This window comes from Coptis chinensis, chromosome 8 (assembly GCF_015680905.1).
Source record: "Coptis chinensis isolate HL-2020 chromosome 8, ASM1568090v1, whole genome shotgun sequence".
In the NCBI taxonomy this organism is placed as follows: Eukaryota; Viridiplantae; Streptophyta; class Magnoliopsida; order Ranunculales; family Ranunculaceae; genus Coptis; species Coptis chinensis.
The window spans coordinates 89,720,540-89,743,796 of NC_141463.1; the positions used below are offsets into that span (position 1 = coordinate 89,720,540).

General features: G+C 35.1%; 3 protein-coding genes across 4 annotated transcripts; all 3 read left to right on the forward strand.

Annotated features, from left to right (window-relative positions):
* Positions 1-2,734: 2,734 nt before the first annotated feature.
* On the forward strand, positions 2,735-15,194 carry LOC147484155 (serine carboxypeptidase-like 40). Of its 2 annotated transcripts, XM_086575370.1 has the most exons (8): positions 2,771-3,220; positions 3,353-3,460; positions 3,569-3,843; positions 4,057-4,332; positions 4,421-4,536; positions 4,654-4,746; positions 7,256-7,361; positions 14,780-15,194. In XM_086575370.1, the coding sequence occupies exons 1-8, from the start codon at positions 2,863-2,865 to the stop codon at positions 14,924-14,926; spliced, it is 1,479 nt and encodes a 492-aa protein (XP_086431496.1). In that variant the 5' UTR covers positions 2,771-2,862; the 3' UTR covers positions 14,927-15,194. The 2 variants fall into 2 exon arrangements, with proteins under 2 accessions (XP_086431497.1, XP_086431496.1); XM_086575371.1 differs by lacking the exon at positions 4,057-4,332 and having other exon boundaries at positions 2,735-3,220.
* A 560-nt stretch (positions 15,195-15,754) lies between these two features.
* Positions 15,755-16,840, forward strand: LOC147484156 (protein MIZU-KUSSEI 1-like). Its single transcript, XM_086575372.1, has one exon. It carries the CDS (start codon positions 15,887-15,889, stop codon positions 16,655-16,657), a length of 771 nt encoding a protein of 256 aa, XP_086431498.1. The 5' UTR covers positions 15,755-15,886; the 3' UTR covers positions 16,658-16,840.
* A 1,528-nt stretch (positions 16,841-18,368) lies between these two features.
* Positions 18,369-23,078, forward strand: LOC147484157 (F-box family protein with WD40/YVTN repeat doamin). Its single transcript, XM_086576851.1, has 9 exons — positions 18,369-18,524; positions 18,713-18,898; positions 18,987-19,029; positions 19,164-19,274; positions 19,958-20,061; positions 20,410-20,499; positions 21,129-21,268; positions 21,764-21,848; positions 22,592-23,078. The coding sequence occupies exons 1-9, from the start codon at positions 18,394-18,396 to the stop codon at positions 22,956-22,958; spliced, it is 1,257 nt and encodes a 418-aa protein (XP_086432977.1). The 5' UTR covers positions 18,369-18,393; the 3' UTR covers positions 22,959-23,078.
* The last annotated feature ends 179 nt before the right edge of the window (positions 23,079-23,257 follow it).

Consider the following 23,257-nt stretch of genomic DNA (forward strand, 5'->3'; position numbering starts at 1 on the left):
CAATAGCTAAAAACAACACATGAGCGACACGTGACCCAATTTTACTCTCCTTCCCCATTTTCCCCAAATTTCAAATATGTCTCAAACATTTGGCATAACATTCAAAGCCGAAAAAATTAAATTCTTTGGTGAAGAAGAATCATCATCACTTGAAAACAACAAGTTCCAAACACTTTCACTTTCGGAAGAAGAAATTATCAATAACAACTAATGAGTTAGTTGCAGTAATTAAACCCAATTCCACTCACCAAACCAAACAAATTCCAATTCTCCAAACCTAATTTCCTATCTTTTTACTACAATTTCATCTTTTGAATCTTCTTATCTTCAATTACAAACTTCCCATTCTCCATTCATTTCTCAAACACATCAAATCCGCTAATCGCGCCGTAGTTTCTCATCTTTATAAGCCTTTAGAAATCAAGAAATTGTATAAAGAGCTTATAAATAATAATTCCAACCCCATTTCAACACCCACCAATTTGTTGACCAGGTATCATTCCAAAAATTAGTTTTTTTTTTTATCGCCTGAGAAATTGTTGATCTGGTTTTTGGTTTTGTAGAGAAGAAGAAGTTGTGGTTTTGAGTGTTGGATTTGAATTTTGGTATTTAATTTTTAGTTTTTAGAAAAAAGAAACAAAAAAAGAAAAACCAACATCACGTGCATTATTTGTGCCACCTAATAAAATGAACGGACACGTTGTGTATTCTGGTGGTCACATCAGCATCGACAGACCAAAATTGAGTCATAGTCTCAAAGTACAATAAACCTAATTGTACAATGTACTACAGTACCAAAAAACGATAATATATATATATATATATATATATATATATATATATATATATATATATATATATATATATATATAATTGTATAAAACGTTGTACATTTTGCCTATTAAGAATTTTATAATATAGAGCTTATTTAAGAAGGATTAAGATTTTCAAGAATGGAAGTGGAAGAAAGTTTGGAGAAGACGAATTGTAGTGGATTTATGAATTATGATTATAGGGCGAAGGCAATTTTGCCGAACATTTATTAGGCCCAAAAACAATTTAGTAATTGGCAATAGTCGGACCATTACTTAATGACATAATGACCTAAAAATACAACGTACTTTGCAGTTTTTTACATTAAATACAATGTATTATTTTTCTTGCCTAAAAATACAACATATTTTCAATTTTTTACAATTGGTACTATCTGTTAAATCGGTTGTGAGAGCTCGATTTAGCCGTTAAAAAGCAGTCACGTGACTTGCACCCACCTCTTATTTTCGATTTTCATGTTTTGGAAAATTCAAATAATGCTTAGGTGGACTGTATTACTTACGTGGCTAAGTCAAATAGTGGACTCGGACATTCCCTCGGTCTAATGTTTTCCCTCCTCAACATTTTCCCCAAATCAGAAACCCAATTTCAATTCTTCCCCAATTTCTTCCCTCCAACTCTCCATGTTTTTGCATCCAACTATATATACCCACCAAAAGTGAGGGTTAGTTATAAGTTAGCCCTCTAATAGCCTCAAATTCATCCGAAACCAAAAGAACTCACTAATTAGTAAGTTATGCCTTCCTCTTCAATCAACTCGGATACAAATGTGAATGTGGACATCCCACTGTTGTGAAGGAAGGATTTGGAGAAAACTCTTGTAACTTTTTTTTGGGGATTGACCCACTGCATCTTTAAGTGCCGATTCAAGGGTGGATGATTTGCAATGTCATAATAGGGCATTGGAACAACCAATTAGATTTTTACGTGTTTTAGTGTTGAAAGAAGGGACTTGGAGTTGTTGAGGAGGCTGGGAGAAGAGAAGAAAAAAAAGAGGAATTGGAGAACAAGCACTGAAAAAGATTTGCTAGTTATTGAAATTGGCCACTCTGTTGGGTCTGTTTGGATGGTTGATTATTTTGTTGAAGTGAACATTATCTTGTTATATATTGTCAACTGTTGACATTCTTAAGTTTTTTTTTGTGGTGGTCATCTGTAATGGAGTTTTTGTTGGTTTTTTGGTGCGTTCTTCAACAGAGAAACATTCATCACAACATTCTATGATACGTGCTTCAATTCTTTGAGAGAGGTTATGACTGAGTCCACCATTTGACTTAGCCACGTAAGTAATAAAGTCCACCTAAACATTCTTTGAATTTTCCAAAACATGAAAATAGAAAATGGGAGGTGGGTGCAACTGTGCAAGTCACGTGACTGCTTTTTAACGGCTAAATCGAGCTCCGTCAAATCCAATTTAATAGATAGTACCAATTGTAAAAAATTGAAAGTATGTTGTATTTTTAGGCAAGAAAAATAATACATTGTATTTAATGTAAAAAACTGCAAAGTATGTTGTATTTTTAGGTCATTATGTCTTACTTAATTATATAAGGTTATATTTGATTTTTTTAGATAAGAATAAGATTATTGATTGGCCACTTTACTCGTTAGGACAACTAATTATCCTAACGAGTATATAAATATCTACGTCTTTACCAAAAAAAAATATAAATATCTACGTACCAATCATGTACAATAGCCAAGATTCATTAGTCGATCGAATCAATAATCCTGGACATAATTCCATCTAGGTTCGATGTGTAATTACATGTGAACCTTCAATTGATTTGGAGTATTAGCCAATATAGATATCTAATCATACCATACGACAACGAACCTTCAATTGATTGGAGTATTAGCTAATATAGTTATCTAATCATATCATACGACAACGTGCTCTGTAGATGTTGAAAGTTTGAAACTTCTTTGGGATTTCAAAGCAACAAAAATCTTATAAGAACAAAGTTCAAGTAAAGTAGTACTGCATGTTCATTTTTCCTCTGTTGAAAACTTGTATATCTAGCGACCATGAGGGCCAAATTTCTTATCTCCTTTCTTCTACTTTCACTCTTTGTTACACAAAAAATTCATGCTAGACAAGGAGATGCTCTCACTCGCCTTTACAAAATGAAGAGAGAGAGGAAGATTGACACAAACTTCTATGATGAACTTCGAGTTGTTGATGAAACTAGAGTTCTTTCACAAGAGGGGTTGAAGGAAAATGATAGGATTGAGAAGTTACCTGGACAACCTCACAATGTGGACTTTGCTCAGTATGGAGGCTATGTTACGGTTGATGAAAAGGCCGGTCGCGCTTTCTACTACTACTTTACTGAGGCTGAGCACTCAAAAGAATCTAAGCCTCTTCTTCTTTGGCTCAATGGAGGTACATGACTCGGCCTGATTTATTCTCACTAATGCTGTAGTATGTTGCTTCAATGTACTTAATAGTAATCTGATGTTGTTTACCAATAAGGATCTTAATGAGAATGACTTGTTTTTGTTTATGTGTATTCAGGCCCAGGTTGCTCTTCTCTTGGTTTTGGAGCAATGCAGGAGCTTGGACCATTCCGAGTGGCCAGCGATGGCAAAACGCTTCACCAGAATCCTTATGCATGGAATAAAGGTAGAATTTTCTTAAGTTTAGAATATTGATTTAGATTTTCAGTCAAAACAATTTCACTGTTTCATTACGAACTTCTAACTCTAATTATTTGTTATACGGGGATTTTAGTTGCAAACGTTTTGTTCTTGGAGTCCCCTGCTGGAGTAGGTTTCTCATACACGAATACAACATCCGATTTGAAAAACAGTGGGGATAAAATGACCGCAGATGATAATTATGTTTTCTTGCTGAATTGGCTTAAAAGATTTCCTGAATATAAAGACAGGGATTTCTATATCTCGGGAGAGAGTTACGCCGGGCATTATGTTCCTCAGCTTGCGCATAACATCGTGAGACATAACAAGCTGGAAAACAAGACTACTATCAATCTCAAAGGGATCATCGTATGACACTCAATCTCAATTTATTTTTCATGTTTGTTAATCTCAATTTATTTTTCATTTTTGTTAAATAAGTTTAATTATTTAGATTCTGGCCATGGAAACTTGCGCGTTAGTAACAACTTTGTTGACTGATGTATATTTTATTCCTTGCGGTGTTACAACAATACTAGAGGACTCTAGGAGTCACTGTTAACATGTAATTCCTTGATGCAGATTGGTAATGCTCTAATCAATGATAATACTGATGAGAAAGGCATGTACGAATACCTCTGGACACATGCTCTTTCGTCTGACGAAACCAATCATGCTGTGCAAAAATACTGTGATTTCTCTGAATTCCCTCGATATGCCACCAAGGCTGATGAACCCAAGCAATGCACCGACGCGATAATTGAAGCTAATAATAACATCAATCTAATTGATATCTACAACATCTATGCACCGACCTGTCACTTGAAAAATCTCACTGATAAGCCAAAGAAAGCATCGGTATAGATTGGATTACACTCTTTCCTTTATCATCAAACTAACTATAATCTTTAGAAGTCTAAATGGATCACTTACGGTTTTTATGCAGGGAACCATCGATCCTTGCAGTGATAATTATGTGTCTGCTTACCTCAACACACCAGAGGTACAAACAGCTCTTCATGCAAATGTCACAAAACTTAACTATGATTGGGAATCTTGTAGGTATACAATCTCAATACAAATTGCTACTTCTCCAATTAATAACCCTTAATATTAAGCATGATATACCTTTGCTTTATCGTCTTTCCTATGTGACTTGACAAGTTTTTAAAATCTCAGTGACGTTATAAGTGCGTGGCAACATGCACCATCCACAATAATTCCACTCTTACAGGAATTTATGGCCAATGGACTTCGTGTGTGGGTGTTCAGGTCAGTTTGCTTCCATCAGTAATTTGCATCTACTCCTCATCATTATTACCTATTTTAGTTCAGAACAAGAATTCAATAATTAATAAATTTGCTCTTAGTATTAGTATGTAATGTACGTCTCCGTCTCCACTAATGTAGTAATATATGTCAATATTTAGGGAAATAAACATCAAACTAGTCTGAAGTAGCACCTCTGGGTTAAACACACGCCCTTTTGATATCACTGAAATTTAATGATCAATAGAAGGGTAAAACAGTCATAAAAGAAGATCAGGGCAAAACCGTTATTAAATTAAAAAAGTTAGAGACAAAATCATCACAAAAAATGGACAAAGAATCACACATAAAAAAATATTATACCACTACTAGTCTGATGCAAATGCTATACAACTCTGGCTTAAACACACGCATCTAAAATTTAATGATCAATAGAGACGCAAAACAGTTATAAAAGAAGATCAGGGAAAAATAGTTATTAATAAATTAAAAAAGTTTAGGCAAAATTGTAACAAAAAATGGACCAAGGGTCACATATATAAAAAAAATGTTATAGTACTATTGCAGTAGGTAGGTGGGAGCTGGAATTTTTAAAATAGTTAAGATTGCAGTACTGTAGGTAGGAGCTAGAATTTTTAAAGTAGTTAAGATCAAGGACCAAAATATTACCGATAAATCCGATATATCACCGATATATATATCGGTATTTTGGTATACCGACATCGATATTTCCGACATATATCTACCGAATATAGAATCCTTTTTTCCGATATATATTGGAATTTCCGATATAAAACTTTATATCGCTGATATAATTGATATATCCGATATTTATGATATATATCGGTTGACCTTTTGACTATTTTTTAATATAAATCCAATATTTCCAATATATTTCTGATATATTTCCATTATTTCTGATATTATATTTCTAATATATCCAATATTTCGATATTTTAAATAGTTAAGACTGGTCACCAAAAAAAATAGATATATCCGATATATATCAGTGTACCAAAAAACCGATATATATCGGATATGTAGGTGGGAGCTGGAATTTTTAAAGTAGTTAAGATAAAGAGTATAGAGCTACACTTAGCTCGATAAACATATCTCTATATCTACTATATTAATGAGGCTTCCCCCCGGCCCCTTGGAGTCGCCGGAAGAAAATAAGCCGGCCATAAATTGTTTATGACACAAAAACAAAACTAATTGTTGGTAGCTCCAACTGATAGCCTCAAATAACGGCTTCCCAAGTTGTCAATAACTTCGCAGGGTCTAACTATAGTTCATCATATGTTTCTATGGATATATTTGGAAACTATACACTATTTTTGGTTTTTTTTCTTTTCTTTTTTAAGGGACCCATCTGTTTAAAAAGCGTCCAACCAATCCAAAACAAACTGAAACGTGGAAGATTAGATATCAAGTGTACGATTTGTATATTTTCTTTTTACCCTTCTTTTTCGAGTCTTTTTGGGTATATTAGATATCAGGTGTGTAGACATCTTTATTTCAGTGCCAATGACTTTTTCAGTTTTTCCACACCTAAATAATAAACTAAAAAGGGATCCAAATTAATGGGTTTGGTAGCGGTGGGACAATTTCCGTTGTTTGATCGCCGGTTTGGATGGCGAGATTTGGTAGTCGATCGGGATATATATGATTGGTCGAGAATGTTGTGAGAGTAAAGTTTTAAGATAATGAGAGAGAGGAAACGTGGGTAGTTTGTAATGAGAGAAGAGTTAGTCTCTTTTGTTTTGTTTGTAGTCTTTTTTGTTTTATTGGACACATGTCGCCGGTGTGGGCAATGTGGGCGTTAGAGCTGTGAGCAGGAAAAAAAAAAAAAACTCTTCTTTTTCTCATAAGGGCCTACTAATCTAATTGACTATATACATGTCACTCATAAGAATATGAACTAATGTTGGGTTATATCTACATGGAATTTTTAGCCATTGGCCCAAATCTTTAAGGACCCCCATCCACTATTTGAATCAACCACTTCAATATTTTGATGTAGTCATTTTTTTCACCCACAATTTTTTGTATGCAAAACTGATTTTTCTTATCATCACCTAATTTTCATGTTTTTATTGCAATTTAATTTTAGGAAATTAATTAAAATATAAAAATAGGAGTAAAATGTAGATCATTGAAAATATAATTGTTAAAATAAAATACAGACTGAAAAAAGTCGCATGTAGTGTGTGCACACAGACTAGTGTATTGTAATGTGTGGGGACGGAGTTTGGAGAATCTTAGGGTTCCAAATGCTTCGAAACATAGTGTCATTCTTGGTTTATTGCATGTTTGTAATCATACTCATGGGAAAATAACATGATTATGTGCGTAGGGGCCAAACGTTTTGCAAACATTTCTTTGGTGACTAGTCAGTTGTTAGACATTCTATTGGGTTGTATGTGAAAATGTCAAGTATATGTACTTGGTGGTTGGATTCATGTGATTATGATTATCGATGTTAATTAATATCCTTTGGCCTTGAATGCAGTGGTGATATAGATGGCATTGTACCAGTTACTTCAACCAGGTATTCGTTGAATAAGCTAAAGCTTCCCTTAAAGACTAAATTCCATCCTTGGTTCGTCAAAGGAGAGGTAAGACATTTAATGTTAAATTGTCAATTTCTCCATAAGTTCGAACTTATGTGAAGAATCAATTCTATTAATATATTATAGTAGGCTCGGGACACTCATATATGTCAACATTTAACTCAGCAATTTTCTTCAATTATTAAAAATAAGCTAGACAATGCATATTATTTCATCTCTTTCCAAGTTTCTAGTTGAACCTCGAGGAGATAACATGACAGTGCATGCCATCAATGAAAGTAACCTTGGCACTATGAAATAAGAATAATTTTAGATTCTCATGTAGTGTTGAAAAACTCAACTTGCTCTGTAGCCCTATATATAGAGCAGGTTCCGTTTACCACACTTTTTATACCATAGTTTGTCCTATAACTTTACCTAAAACGTGAATTATAACCTAATTTTTTGTGGATGTGTTCAACTAACCATGAAGATCACCTCTATAAAATTTCAACTCATTTGATAATGTTTAACTATGTCAAAAGATGATTGCAAATTCGAAAATTGAGCTATTAAAAAAAATTCAAAGTTGACAACGATTTTTAACTAGGTTAGAGATTTCCAAATGAGATGATTTTTTGTGGAGATGTTATATATGGTTAGTAGATCATATCCACAAATTATTAGCAGTTAACTCATCTTGTAGGAGGATGTGGTACTAAAAGTGTGGTAAACGGAACCTGCTCGTATTATATGGGTCAAGCTACGTTGACATCTTATTTTGACATCCACAACTTACGCAATGAACTAAGAGTTGATTTTATAGGAATATGTTCTCTATACAATAGAGATCATCTCCACAAAATATCAAGACATTTGAACATGTCTAACCTTGTCAAAAATTGTGTTTAAGTTCGATATTTATCTAACTGTCCACAATTTTAGCACTATTTTTAATAAAGCTAGACATATCCAATTTAGACGAGTTTTGGTGGAGATTATATCCACGGTAAGAAGATCTTTTCTACCAAAAAATCAGCCCTTATTTCATTGTGTAAGTTGTAGATGTCAAAATAAGGTGTCAAAATAAGATGTCAACGTAGCATAACCCATACCCATATATATATAGACCTACGGGCTAGTCCCGTTCTTAGAAGTACATAATTATTTTAAGTTAAAATAAATATGTAAGTAAAACTTTACCTAAAAAATGAATTAAAACCTAATTTTTGGAGGATATGATATATTTACCATAAATATCATCTCTACAAAATTTCAGCTAATTTGGAAACCTCTAACCTAGACAAAAGATGATTGCAAAAACTCGACATTTATGAACTGTTATATTTAAAAAAAAAATTATAATAACTTTCTAGATTAGAGATTTCCAAATGAGCTCGAATTTTGTGGGGATGATCTTTATGGTGAGTATATCATATCCTCCAGAAAATAGATTTTAATTCATTTTCTAGATAAATTTTAATTTATTTTCTTAAGGATATATATATTATATATATATATATATATATATATATATATATATATATATATATATATATATATATATATATATATATATATATGAACTCCACCTTATAGTGACTCCAAAATTACTCAACTTTTAAGAAATTTTGTTTCAGTCTCTAGACGCATTGAACTTAGTGCTGGAAATGGAGTGGGTTCCGGATTCTCACTCAAAACTCTTTACCATATTAGGATCTATCCGGATTCGGGTTGGATTTCGGATATCCATATCCTTAAAAAACACAAAAAAATATACTATTTTAATGATTTTCATATATAAATGTAAGATATAAATTAATTTTTAGGTATCAAAATATAAATCTTGTTACAATGGTTCGGATTTTCGGGTCGGATTCTAGTCACAAACATAGAAACCACATCCATTAAAATGGATTCGGATATGGTCGGATTCGGATTGAATCCCGTACTATTTCCAGCTCTAATTTAGCTATAGATTGAGTATACGATATTTTCTTAATACCCTTTGTCTTGAGCCAGACATTTATAAATAAATCCCACTATATTTTAGATTGACAAATGAATGAAGAGAATTTATTTCCCTAGACAAAAAGAGGATTCCTCTTAGTCTAGATTATCTAGAGCTAGACAATGAACGTAACAGTGGTACATGATGCGATTTGTGAGATCCAAACGTATTAGAACTAGTAATCTAGTATATTGGTGCATGAGCTAATAAGCCCATTTGTTTAGTTAGCGACTAGAGCCTAGAGGATAAAAATAAATAAATAAGAGCATCTTTAGCAGTGATATCAACCTAGCATCAAACACCAAATTCTCAACTAGCATCAAGAATTTGGTGTTTTTTCAACTTCAGGAGAACTACATGTTGATGAAAACAACAAAAAAACACCAAACCAAACACCAAATCGACCAATATTTTGTTCCAGGTTTGATGCTGTAACAAATCACTTACGCGGTTTGATAAACACCGCGTGGTTTTGGCAGAACCGCGTGGGCTTGGGCTGCTAAATGGGCTTCTATGGCGCAGTTTTGGCAAAACCGCGTGGGCTTGGGCTTCAATGGGCGCGGTTTTGCCAAAACCACGTGCGTTTTTTCTGAAAATTAGAATTGTGGTGCATAGAACTTGAAAAATTATGAGTTGTGCATAGAAGTTAAGAAATTAACAATTGTGCAATTGAAGAAATTAAGAATTATAATTCAAAATTGAAAAAATTAAAGAAATTAAAAACCTATAATTATGATTATGCAGTCCAAAATCTATGATTATGATATAATCATATAATATCCAAAATAATCCAAAACCTATCATATTACATCAAATTTATTTAGCTCTCTTCTTACGCCCCTTACCACTCGATCCCTCTCCTCTATCTATTTGGACGTTCCGAAGCTGCTCCTCTAAGTTCCTAATCTGAGAATCATGATCTTCTTTTTGTCAAGAAGAGGAGGTTAACTACTTGACTGAAGTTCCTCATATCCACGATGTTCTTTGCGTGTACATTTCGCATATCCTCATCACGCTTTCGAAGTCTCGTCATACATACTTATTTGGGATTGTTGATATGTCCGAGAATATGCCTCCTCTCTTTCTTGGCTATAATGATCTGAGGCGAGTCCTCATCCCATCAAACATAAGAACACGGTTCTCATATCTTTCTAGAACCTCAACCTAAAAATCCAAGAAAATACGATTGTGAGTACATATTATATATATAATGAAGAAGATAAATAAAACAATTAAACTCACCATGGTATCTTGATTAATATCGCGGCTCTAACTTCGGAGAAATGAGCATGAGGCACCTCGGGAATGGAAATATAAGTAGGCTCCCCATCGAGGTCCACACACGGCAAACATCGAGGATTCTTGGCGGAACCACGAATTTGGATGATATGCATTCGAGAGATTGTGGGTTGTAAGCAGAACGTGGCGGATGAGGAATCGTAGCTCATGTCTCATCCCTTCCAGGCCCACAAACTTCGAAGTTGCTAGCCGACCAACGAGGGAGGCAACAATGGACCCATGGAGACACGGTTCCACCATCTATATCTTGATCGACAATGCGCTCAACAACAAAAGAAGATGCATCGGCCAAGGACCACAACTAGCATGAACTTCATGAATATGAGTTCTACCCCACGACCAGCAGATCACTAACATCGGCATGGGAGCACATGGAACTCCATAACGTCCAATCATCGCCTCCAACATCTGCCGCCATAACGATTACCAAACGGCGATCGCGTCGCGGCAAAACAACTCGTGGCGTGACAACACACAAGCATGTTGTACTGTTGGATCGTAAAAGGCGTTATACAAATGCCAAGGTCTCCACTCAATAGATGACAATGATCTAATATCAATCTGAGCACGAGCCATACAGATATTATTCCTAATCTGCCCTCTGTTACGAGTCAAGTGAGGCCCTGACTAACTAGCAAATCTAGGGCGAGTATCAGTAATCATGTCTATGTTAGGACAAAGACATCGAAAGTACTCATAAAACCAAATCTCTAAAAGTCCCGTGAATCACGCAATCGAGAACTACTACTTCCGAGATATGCGTGAAGCTTTATCTAGCGCCGATATCAATGTGGCATATCTTGAGCTACCGGTCATAATCTCTCATAGTATGCAAATCAAATACATAAGCATAATATCCCAGTCGTACCGTAGAATGACCATTGGAAAACAAAACATGCCCAATAAAAAACATCAAAAAAGCCCTAACATACTGATCAACACCCTCACTACCCGGTAGAACAGTCAAAGCTAACTCCGCTCGTGTATCAGGATGCAAGAGGGGTTCCATATATGCAATCTTAATATGAGATAGCTTAATCCCAGAAGAATCATAAGCATCCGCACCCAAACGAGGAAAACTCATAAGCATACTATCCATATTCTCATAATTTGTATGAAAAGGTATCGGTTGGCCTATACCGATACTCAACCCAGAAATCATAGTGAAATCTAGTGGTGTGAACCTTAACTCCGCATAAGGGAAATGAAATGTATGAGTTCTACTCTACCATCTTTCTACTAAAGTTATGACCACTGCCCAATCAGCCTTCTCATAATCCGCATCAATCAAAATACCCAAAGGTGTATACAAAATACTATCTCTAATATGTACAAACTCATCTAAACTCCTAATAACTTAACCTTCCACCACTCTCTAACACCAAGTAAAGCCGATCTAACTCGGTAGTCAATAACATGCTGATATTATAAATAAAAAAATGCGTATAAGATAAATAATTAATTGGTCCAACTCAACTAATTAATATTCAAAATATTTAATCAAAACTAATTAATTACGAGTATTAGTCACTGCACTCGACACGTGTTTTGGGTCACGTGTAGAAGACACAACTTCCATATCAAGTGCTTCTCCAGGTGCAAATTGCTAATCGAAGTCGTTCATTTGATACTCCAATACATAGAGATATCTATCAGTCGGCACGACATCCTCGGGTTCTTCTCCCCCACCGTATTGTACTTCCTCGGGTTCTTCTCCCTCATCGCCAATGTCATTTGTGTACTGTCAATCATCACCGTCGAAAGGTTCAAAATGATCCATATAAAATTTCAAAAGTTTAGGTAGGTTTTTTTTTTTTTTTTTAAAAAAAAAAAAAAATAAGGAGAGGGTTTATAATTGAGAAAAGAGTTGAAAGTGATTGAACCACGCGGCTTTGGTCCTGATTATATAATAGTAGCACGTGGCTTTGAGAACACCGCCAAAACCGCGTGGTCTTGGGCCTGTTAGTTGGGCTTTAGTGGCGCGGTTTTGCCAAAACCCATGAATTTATATGGCGGTTTTTGCTTGGTGTTTTTTTGATGTTGCTCCTAAAGTTGCTTGGTGTTTTTTTGGTTTGGTGTTTTTTTTGTTCAAAATTTTGGTGTTTTTTTGGTTGCTCTCCTAAAAATGCTCTAAGCAGTTATAGAGTTATGGGCATCCTAAAATGACTTGATGGGATGTTATAGATAGATTGAGAGACTTAGATCCATAATTTGAGAGACTTGGGGTCCATAATCATAGTTATCGGATCCCGGCTAAACAACTATTAACCGGAGATCAACCCAATAAAGAGATTGGATTCTTAATAAAGTGGGAAGGACTGCCTCGGATAACTCAAATGATGCCTATTTCACTCAAAAGCAAACCACAACACAAAGATTTACTGGGTTAGTGGTTGGACCGTAAAGGTTGGTTCAAAACCTTGATTTTTGGTTTTGGTTGGACAAGTGGGTCACTATTTGGACTATATAGTATATATATTTATATATAACCAATAATAGTGGTTGGAATTGTTGAGTTGATAACTATTTGGACTATATAGTTATTTATATATAACGGTTTATCGTAATTGTTCAATGATAAAAACCTGAATTAAGTTGGTTTAGCGGGTTCAATAGAAAACCGCCTGAGTTAGTTGGTTAAGTACTGAGTTAAGTGCTTAAACGATCTAATTATCAACCCAGCCCGGTTAGGAGACCGGTTTATCGGGTTGTCCGGGTCAATCCACCGGGCTAGGCCGGGTCTGATAACACTGTCCATAATGAAGGAAAGGTTAGAGATTATGGCTCAAGGAGTCAAGGGCAAAGCTGAACAATAGTTTTGCAATAACTCCATGCCACAACTGAATTACACCCCGAGGACAATAATTTGCTCTATAATTTCAATTTTGAAACAGCCCTTAATAAACATTGATGCCTTTTCTATCTTTATTTCCATATATGAAATTTCTTCTATTGTAATTTGTAAATCCAAAATTACATGACAAAACAAAACAAGAAAGTCGTGGAATCACCAAAACAAAATAATAAATTAACAAATGGAAGAAATCTACAAATGAAGAAATTTACAATTTTGACATATGCAAATCTGTTTTTTCGTATGTAAATATTGTGTAATTCTGGATACATAAGCTATTTTTTCTTCATGGTTGCTCATGGTTTTCCTATGTAAATATGAATATTCTTATGTAAATATGAATTTTCATAGTCTATTATTCTTCAAGCTTGTTATGGAAAAAGAATTATCCTATGTAAATTAAATATGACTTATTTACATATGTAAGTATGAATTTTCATAGGCTATTTTTTCTTTAGACTTGTTCTTGTTTAAGAATTTTCCTATATAAATATAAAATTACATAGGTAAGTACAAATTTGCAAAGGTTATTTTTTTTCTCTTCATGCTTGTTCTTAATTAAGAATTTTTCTATGTAAATATGAATTTACATATGTCCGGCCTTGAGCCAAAATTACATATGTCATTGAGCCGTAATTTAAAGAGAGAAGGGTACAATTGGAATATTCAAAAAAATAAAAACCGGTCAATGTCCTTGAGCCAAAATTAAATTTAGGTAAAAGTAGTTAATCCAAATTTATTAATAAGTGGCGGCATTTTTTATTTATAATTCAAATTCCGGGTGGATTTAAAACCAAAAAAATTGGGAAATTGGGGTTTCCCCCAATACTTGGGTTTATCTAGACTCTAGAGTGTGGACTCAAATGTAGATCTACCCATACATCAGAGTTGTCATAATAGCAGGTGCCGACTAGCAAAGTTGGTAAAATTTTTGGGTGATGATACTAGAGGTCTGGGAATTGAACCCCAGCATCAAAGAGTTACTAATCTCATTTAAAACAGGCTTGCATGCCAAAAAAAAAAAGTTGTCAAAACATTAAAAAATTTCTTAATTGGGGTCGTTTATGTTGTATTGATACTATAAAGAAAAGAGACCTATTTCTATTAATATTCGATTTAAGCATATACTGCATCAGGCTCGATCTATTTATATTAATATTTGATTTAAGCATATACTGCACCAGGCAGCTGCAAATGCGTAAAGCGGAAATATATATACATCAACACCTACTGTTATAATGGGACATATATACTGAAAACCTGACCAAATATGTAGCATGTTGTTTTATCCTTCGTTTTTTTTCTTACATTACTACACAGGTTGGTGGATACACTATAGTGTACAAGGGTGACTTAACATTTGCTACAGTACGAGGAGCTGGTCATCAGGTCCCAAGCTATCAACCCACCAGAGCACTTACACTTATCAAGTACTTCCTTGATGGGAAACCTCTCCCTCGACAGTAGAAGCAAAGAAACTTTTTCTTCTTTTATTGGATTCTTAAACCTTTTTGTTCCTAGGAGGCTAGGAAAACTATATTGCATATAGTATTTTGTTTTTAAGTCCAACTTTTAGGTCCCAAAAAAATGGGGGTGTGTAGGTTTTCTTTCATCCATTTATCAACTCTAATATGGAAACAAAAGGAAAATTCAATCGTTCCACATTATTGTGTCTATGTCAAGTTTCATTAAGGAAGTTATTAAGGGAGTATAAATAGATTTTTTGTTTTAATAATGTATGCGTGTTAACCAGTTTAGGTATCTGTAATTTAATTCATTACCATATAATAATGGCAGTACTTCCGCAAGTTATCAAAGACCGAGTTCTGATGAAGTTCATTTGTTAAGAATTGACACAATTTATTTTCGAAGTATACCCACTTCAAATAATAAATAGGACATGATTATATTGTGTGGTATGATCATGCTAATTAATTGCTAAGCAAGCTTTCAGGTTAAATAGGGTGGTGACATAAACTGATTCATAATCTTGATAGAGGTTGGTTTTTCTATATAGTAGATGGACATCAGGACATTTAACCTTTATACAAGACAGAGTCCAATTTTTTCCACAAAACTTGGCACTCTCAAATTAAAGTAGTTTTATTACTTAATGGCTTAAACACAAACGTCCATCACCACCCTTTTTTCTTCAGCCATTAGCCAACAACATCATTAGTTTGCCTGCCACTTTTGTCTAATTGGACCACTACACTCATTCAAGTATTGGACTCTTTCTCCCACATATGAGTTGTAGACACTAGCAGGCATGCGTGTGTTACTTTGCTTATAAATGAAGTATATTTTAGTTGCACACATGCTACAAAGTAAGTAAAGACAGTCATTCTCATAAGATCTTTCTGATTATTCCCTTGTATTTGCATTCTACTCTTCACTTTCCCCTCATTCTTCTGAAAATTATCTACAATGAAACTTGATGAACAAATCTTACCTAGGACCAACAGCAGCTGTAGAAGTATAAGCAAAATCCTCTCATCAAACCACAGTGACTTCACTTCAGACTCACAGGTAAAAATATTGTCTACCCAAAACCAAACAAGTTTATCACAGCCCAATAAACCCAAACCCATCACGAAACTCGCTCGATCACTTCTCAGCATTATTTCACTCCCAACTTTACTACGAACATGTCGCTGGTTTGTGACTCCTTCTGGACTCATCCCATCACAGCCTACTTTAGGTCGTAAGGTCACTGGCACACTTTTTGGTTACAAAAAAGGTCATGTAACCTTTACAGTGCAAGAGGATCCAAGATCCGATCCAGTTTTCGTACTAGAACTAGCTACCACAACAGCCACTTTGGTTAAGGAGATGTCTTCTGGGCTAGTGAGGATTGCATTAGAGTGTAAGATTGGAACCAGGCCCATGAAGCTGTTTCAAGAGCCAATATGGACAATGTATTTTAATGGTAAGAAATTTGGGTATGCGATGTCTCGTGCTTGTGGGGAGTACGAGTGGCATGTATTGAGTACAGTACAGACGGTATCCACTGGAGCCGGTGTGATTCCGGTGGATGCAAAGAGCAAGAAAAATGGGTCATGGGAAGGTGGTGAGGTAATGTACATGAGGGGTAGGTTCGAACGGGTTGTGGGTAATCGGGACTCCGAAGCGTTTTATATGATGAACCCGGACGGAAAGGGTGGACCCGAACTCAGCATTTTCCTACTTAGGATCTAATTTGTAAAATAGTTATATATCTGTACCATCTCAAAGTTTTCCGATGTGTACTGTTTGCATTATATTATGAGTGTATAACTGTATATAGTCAAGCTTTTTGTCTAGCAATGAGCTCCAGCATGAGTTCAATTTGGGCTAGTCAATTTTCCACAAATTAAGTGATGGAACCACAAAAACAACAAATATGCATAACTTCTATATATTTTTATAAACTGATGATAGGAAATAAACAGTAAGTGTAATGGGATGAAGAAATGGTTATTCAGGAATCAGGAGTCATAGTTAATAGCTATATTCTATTTTCAGTATTTATTGGCAGGTGCACTAAATAAAATTTTATCATATTACTTACCACATATATTTATTTATCTCAAGATTCTCATCCCTCTTTAATTGAAGGGGGGAAAAAAGATTTATCTCATCCCTTTGCATTGGTAGATTTTAACAGTACGCTATAAAATTGCACTCTGTTCGTTTCAATTTTTGAAAAAAATAATCACCCGGAAAATTTTTCATACAACAAGCTAAGCATGCCTCCTTTGCCGCGTCAAAATCCTTATGACATTGTGTATTAGAAAAGGGCCGTGTCTTGTAATACCAGGCACAACCAGGTGGTGCTTTATATTCACAAACATAAGCATCAACTGCATAAAAATGTTGTGAGGCTATAAGAAGAACAATGGATAAAACAAAAGAGAAAGTTTTGTTAGCCATTTGTCCCTCCTTTTTCGGTTTTTGGTTCTCCGAACTTTTTGGTTGTGGAAGAAAAATAATCGTAAGATCAGCTTTTAACATTACAAGTTTCACTTCAAGAAATGGAAAACTTATCATCTAGCTTAACTCATGATTAAAAGATTTTAAACTGTAAAAACAAATTAATGACCAACATTAAAAAAAAGGTTTCTAAATTTTATGGCATGCAGTTACAATAAACAATTAAAATCAACGAAATTGGATATTTTATCTAAGGGTGGAATTTGAGCCGAGGCTCGGAGCTCGGCTTGGGCTCGATTCGAGCTCGCTCGTTTAACTATATGAGCCGAGCTCAAGCTCAAATTAAAACTCGTGTAACAAATGAGCTTGATGAAGCTCGGCTCGTTTAGCTCAAATAGCATATTTATAGTGTACAATAACCGAGCGGCTTGGGCTCGGCTTGGGCTTGGCTCGAGCTCGCTGGTTTAACTATATGAGCCGAGCTCGAGCTCAATTTAAAACTAGTGTAATTAGCGAGAGCTTGAGCATGGTAAAGCTTGGCTTGTTTAGCTCAAATTCCACTCTTAATTTTATCGTTGCTTCAAATAAGGGTGGAATTTGAGCTAAACAAGCCAAATTTTACCATGCTCAAGCTCGGCTCGCTAATTACATGAGTTTTAAATTGAGCTCGAGCTCGGCTCATAGTTAAATGAGCAAGTTCAAGCCGAGCTTAAATGAACCGAGCCCAAACTGAGCCCAACCGGTTATTTTACACTATAAATATGTTATTTGAGCTAAACGAGCCGAGCTTCATCAAGCTCATTTGTTACACGGTCTTTAATTTGATCTCGATCTCGGCTCATATAGTTAAACGAGCGAGCTCGAGCCGAGTTCCGAGCCCTCGGCTCAAATTCCACCATTACGAAAATGTTGAACTTGGCCCATAAACTTTTCTGCTATATCAGAAAATATCGGTACCGATATGGCTAACGATATATATCAGATATACATATCGGCTCTCAAAATCTAGCTCCAACCAACAAATGGAAGAGAGAAAGAAGAGAAGCTCAAATAATGCTTCAATGGGCTCTCTTGATTATGACATTCTGTCCATGATATTCGTTACTCTCGACCACTTCGATATTGTTCATTGCTCTTCTGTCTGCAAATCATGGTATGTCTCTTTTTTTCCCCTCTCAATTTGAACATTTTGTATTTTGAGTAGTATACTTGTTATTGGAATAATGAGTTTTACTTAAAGAATTGATTTTTAACATTTGAATTAGTCCCAACTTCATATTAAGTGCATTGTAATGTTGTTTTGGTACACATGGTGTTTCATGGATTAAAATGTTCCAACAGGTATGATTGTATACATACATCTAATTTATTGAAGATGAAGTACTGCAAGCGTGTTCATTCTAGTGCATCATCTAGTTTGAGAACTTCGTTGAGAATATCTCTTAAAGAGCTTGCTATGGAGCAGCATAGATTGTCTCTACAAAGTGATTCTGTTGATATTTGTCAGTGGAATGGTCACTCTGCTAGGTATACCCTTGTTATCGAGCCTTCAACTTTGTCTATATCTAAGTTGTCTAATTGTGTAAATCCTTTTGCTAACTTAATTTATACTTAGAGTTGATCAGTGTCGAATGAAGATGGGCTTACTTCTTACTGGTGTTGGGGATAAGGTACCTCTCTCTCGTTTCTTCTGAATTCACATATATGTATTTCTAAAATTGGTTGGAGGCCTAGATGTATCTGTTTAGTCTCCTATTGGGAGATGCATGATCCTCGATTGATTCGGCTAAAGTTTCATTATAGGTTGCCTCGTATCTGGTCACTAAAAAGCTACAAATGTCTGGAAGAATACCCAATTCCAGATATGGTGCCTTTAGCTGATTTTGATTTTGATGAAAGCAAGGTAATACTGAGACTGAAATTTGTATATTGTTACTTGATTGTTTTCTCCTGTTAATGACTTAACATCATATCAAAATTGGTCTTTTCATGTATAAACTTGTTGTATGCTGCTACGATATTTTAACACCTATACTCCAACAGTATGCAAACACACATCTTTCTTTTCTTTCTGATTGAATGGTTTATTATTTATTTACATTTCTTTATTTTCTTCCTGATTGAACGGTTTATTATTCTTCGTCAGCCTAAAATTAAAAGTTTGCATGTAGTGAGTGCAAGCACCATCACAATGGGTGTGTGCGAAATAACACTCTTTATACAACCTTGTTAATTAATGTTGACAAAAGAAACTTTGTTCCTCCTTTTCTTTGAATTTATTAGTCAAAGTGTATCTTAAATATGTAAAGATCTCATTTTATATTCAGAAAAGAATAGTATATGCAAACACACCTCATACATTCAGTGCTCGTTCTATTATGTCGCACCTTTAGTGGTTTAATGCTCAATATAAGTTACTTCTCAAGGTATTTAAAAATGATTACAGCATCTTAAGAATCCTTGTTTACTTATTGTGTGGCTTGGCAGAGTGATAGTCTGAAACTGTTTGATCTTTTATCAATTAGCTAATAAGTGATCAAACAGTTATAGTATTTATAAACCTTTCTATTCCTCTATCTCCCATAGGTTGTTGGTCTGGTTGGGACACGTATATGCATCTGGAGGCGTCATGGAAAAAGAAGCATATTTCCCTTACATGAAGATACAGTGACAAGTGGATTGTGTATGCGGTAAGTATCTGCCCCAGTTTTTTGGTCTAAATATAGATTGTGAAATGAACATAATGTGGTCGACATGTACCTTTAATGGTCTATGTAGAATTAGTGATTCAGGAATCGTAATATCTAAAGAGACCAGTTTTAGACTATAAGCAAAATGTGATGGTCAACTATATAGAAGCCGTGAAAGGGGTTAACATGGTTATATTCTGAGAACTAAGCTGTGGTATCAATTTCAACATATATCGTAAAACTAGACTGAAGTAAATCAATGTCCAAAAACCAAATTTGTACACTGCAATATTTAATATCACTGGTTCAGTCCTAGATTAATTCTTTGGTTATTGGATTGCTTTGCAGATATATAGATCCAGAGGCTGTTGTTGGATGTGGAGATGGGACAGCTCGTGTCTTTGATATGTACAGTAAAAAGTGTTCGCGGATCATTAGGTAATTTATAAACCACTCATGTCACCTCATGCGTTTTCAGAATTTTTTGCCCAGTGAGATGTAATGTTCTGGTTGATTAAGGGTACTGTCAAACAACTAAAAATTTCGACCAGTAATTTTTATCTAAAATGGCAAAAGGCACAGAGTAGGATGAGGCATCATAATAGAAGAGAGCTACAAAGATAACACAGAGAACAGAGCGACGGAATTACATTAAGCCATTCTGGACCATGATAAAGTATCCCAAGAAAGGTGGACTTCCTATCTCTTTGTTAGGTAGACCAAAACTCCAAATGAGTTTGATGGTCCCCTGTGTGGTGTGGCACATCCTATGTGTGAGACTCAAAAATGTCATTAATTCTAATCCCACCCCAATCCCCAAAGGATAGACAAGAAAATAGTACTCTACATCTTCTTCTCAGCCCAAGCTAAGATACCGACTCTAAATGTAACCCCAAAAGGCCAAAATGTATCTGACTGACAATTGCAGTTTAATAACACACGATTGACTGACTGCTCCTTGTTCATGCTGAGCACTGCAAGTTCTTGTTATTCCAAGTGCTTGAGTAGAACAGCTAATCTGTCTCACAAGTGCATGCACAAAATTTATACTTTCTTCATACTTGCAGGATGCATGGTGGGCCTGTCACATGTTTGGCATTAACTGATGACCAACTAATTCTCAGTGGATCCTCCCTTGGAAGTATTAAAGTAGCTGGTCTTTCATCTGATCAAAGGGTTGCATCATTAAGGTCAACTGATTCCTCAGGTTATCTTTATATCTTGTTCTCTGAGAGTTACTTGGAGTGTAATTCAATGGCCTTTTGTTTCATTGTTAATGGTGCAAAGCATGGTCAGCTTCTTTTCTATCCATATCATGGGGTGTCAGGGTTTATTCTGTGAAGTCAAATAAAATCAATTCAAGATAGTACAAGAATAAATAACAGAAAAAGGTGAAAAAACAGGATATCAAAACTACCCTGTGGGTTGGCTTCTTGTTTTCTTTTCCATGCAAAATTGTATTTTAGGAATTAAGGTGAAGAATTTCAGATATTGGAAAAGATTGTAAAAGTTCCGTATTTTCTTCCATCTATCTATTACATGCTAGTAATAGTTATCTGTGCATATCATCAACTTCTGATTGTCGTGTGTACTTCTTGTTTGATTCGCTACATCACATATCTAATGATTGTGCTAGACATGATTAATGGGGTAAAGGACATTTTCACTCTTAGAATGACTGTTATGATTTGAACTCTTACAGGCATAAGGAGCCTGTGTTTTAATCCATGTTCATCTTTAGTATTTGCTGGATCAACATCTGGATATTTGCATTGTTGGGACTTGAGGTGAGAAATACAAATCACTACAGTTTGTAAGGTAAATGCTAGATAGCAGATTTCAGTGTTGCTACAGTATTTGACCTTAATGCTACAGTATACAAAGAGACACTCTAGGGATAATTTCAAGTCTTACGTGCCATTGCAAGCGTATGATAAACTAGTATTAAGACTGAGAATAAGTCATTATAAGTGTAATTTCCATTTGAATTGTTGAATTTCCACATAGTAAATCATATTTTTAAGACTCCAATAACGAAGTGGCTATAGTTAATCACGAAATGGCTCCAGCTTTTATTACAGTCGTATTACACCAAAGTGATTGAGCAAAAGGACTTTAAGTTGGTTTCCAAAAGTCATACTCAAGTAGTCATACTTATGCAAAGATCATCTTAAGACATTGTCGTTGTTCACATTGTTCCAGTTGACACTTGCTAACATGGTAACTGTTTCATGCCTTTACTGTCAGTTCAATGTGGAAAGGGTTTTGTGTGGAGAAAAAGGCTAGGGTTGCTCCATGTGGATAGAATTATTCCTTAGTATATTTATTTTGTGCTGCAAACTTGCAATTGGTATTGTTTGTTTATTACTAGACTACTAGAGTGTCTGTTTGTTGCCTGCAGATGAGTTCTTTTTAGGTTTTGTGTACACCCTTTTACATGCAGTTTCATGAATCATAATCAACAGCAATCATAAATTTCCTATTCTTATTTCTATCACAAATTTATTTTGTTTAATGTGTTGGCTTCTAGGACAATGAAACAATTATGGGAGACAAGAGCCAGTTCCAATGTAATATACTCTGTCCAACACATGCACAATGACACTTCATCATTAGTTACTGGAGGAATAGATGGTGTGCTTCGTATTTTAAACCAGAACACAGGTGATCTTCTTTCCAGCTACGTGATCAGTGAAGATGCTGCCAGAGCAGCTTCATCCAAGAATAGATCTTCTGTTGTTGAAAAGAAGCCAGCAAGAAAGCTTCCAGAAGATGCTCATTTACATAGCATACCGAAACACCTCCGACCTCCCATCACATGTTTGTCTGTGGGAATGAAGAAGGTAGTCACAACACACAACAGCAAGATCATCAGATTGTGGAAGTTCAACAACTGACTAACTAATAGTATCAGAAAATTTGTATTCAAAATTAACATTTTATTCTTACAAATACATGTAGAATCACATTAACTCTGTAATATAACTTTATCAATGTCAGGTACTTCCTTTGTCTCATTTTTCTCATGCCCTTCTTAAGTTTTAGCACCCAACTGTCAGCCTTCAAAACTAGTGGTCCCAAAATATTGGGGCGGTATTGACACACCCATAAAATATAGGGGTGCCCTAATACCGCGGCCCAAATATTATGGGACTTGTTTCCAAGACAAAAAGTCAAAACCCTAAACCCCTAAAAA

Bases quoted from the DNA above. Each gene is read 5' to 3' on its own strand.
- LOC147484155 (XM_086575370.1), top strand. From the start codon at position 2,863: ATGAGGGCCAAATTTCTTATCTCCTTTCTTCTACTTTCACTCTTTGTT. The intron at 4,333-4,420 runs GTATAGATTGGA...GTTTTTATGCAG, and splicing joins ATAAGCCAAAGAAAGCATCG to GGAACCATCGATCCTTGCAG. The intron at 4,537-4,653 runs GTATACAATCTC...TTAAAATCTCAG, and splicing joins TATGATTGGGAATCTTGTAG to TGACGTTATAAGTGCGTGGC.
- LOC147484156 (XM_086575372.1), top strand. From the start codon at position 15,887: ATGAAACTTGATGAACAAATCTTACCTAGGACCAACAGCAGCTGTAGA.
- LOC147484157 (XM_086576851.1), top strand. From the start codon at position 18,394: ATGGAAGAGAGAAAGAAGAGAAGCTCAAATAATGCTTCAATGGGCTCT. The intron at 19,275-19,957 runs GTAATACTGAGA...TATCTCCCATAG, and splicing joins TTGATTTTGATGAAAGCAAG to GTTGTTGGTCTGGTTGGGAC. The intron at 21,849-22,591 runs GTGAGAAATACA...GTTGGCTTCTAG, and splicing joins TTGCATTGTTGGGACTTGAG to GACAATGAAACAATTATGGG.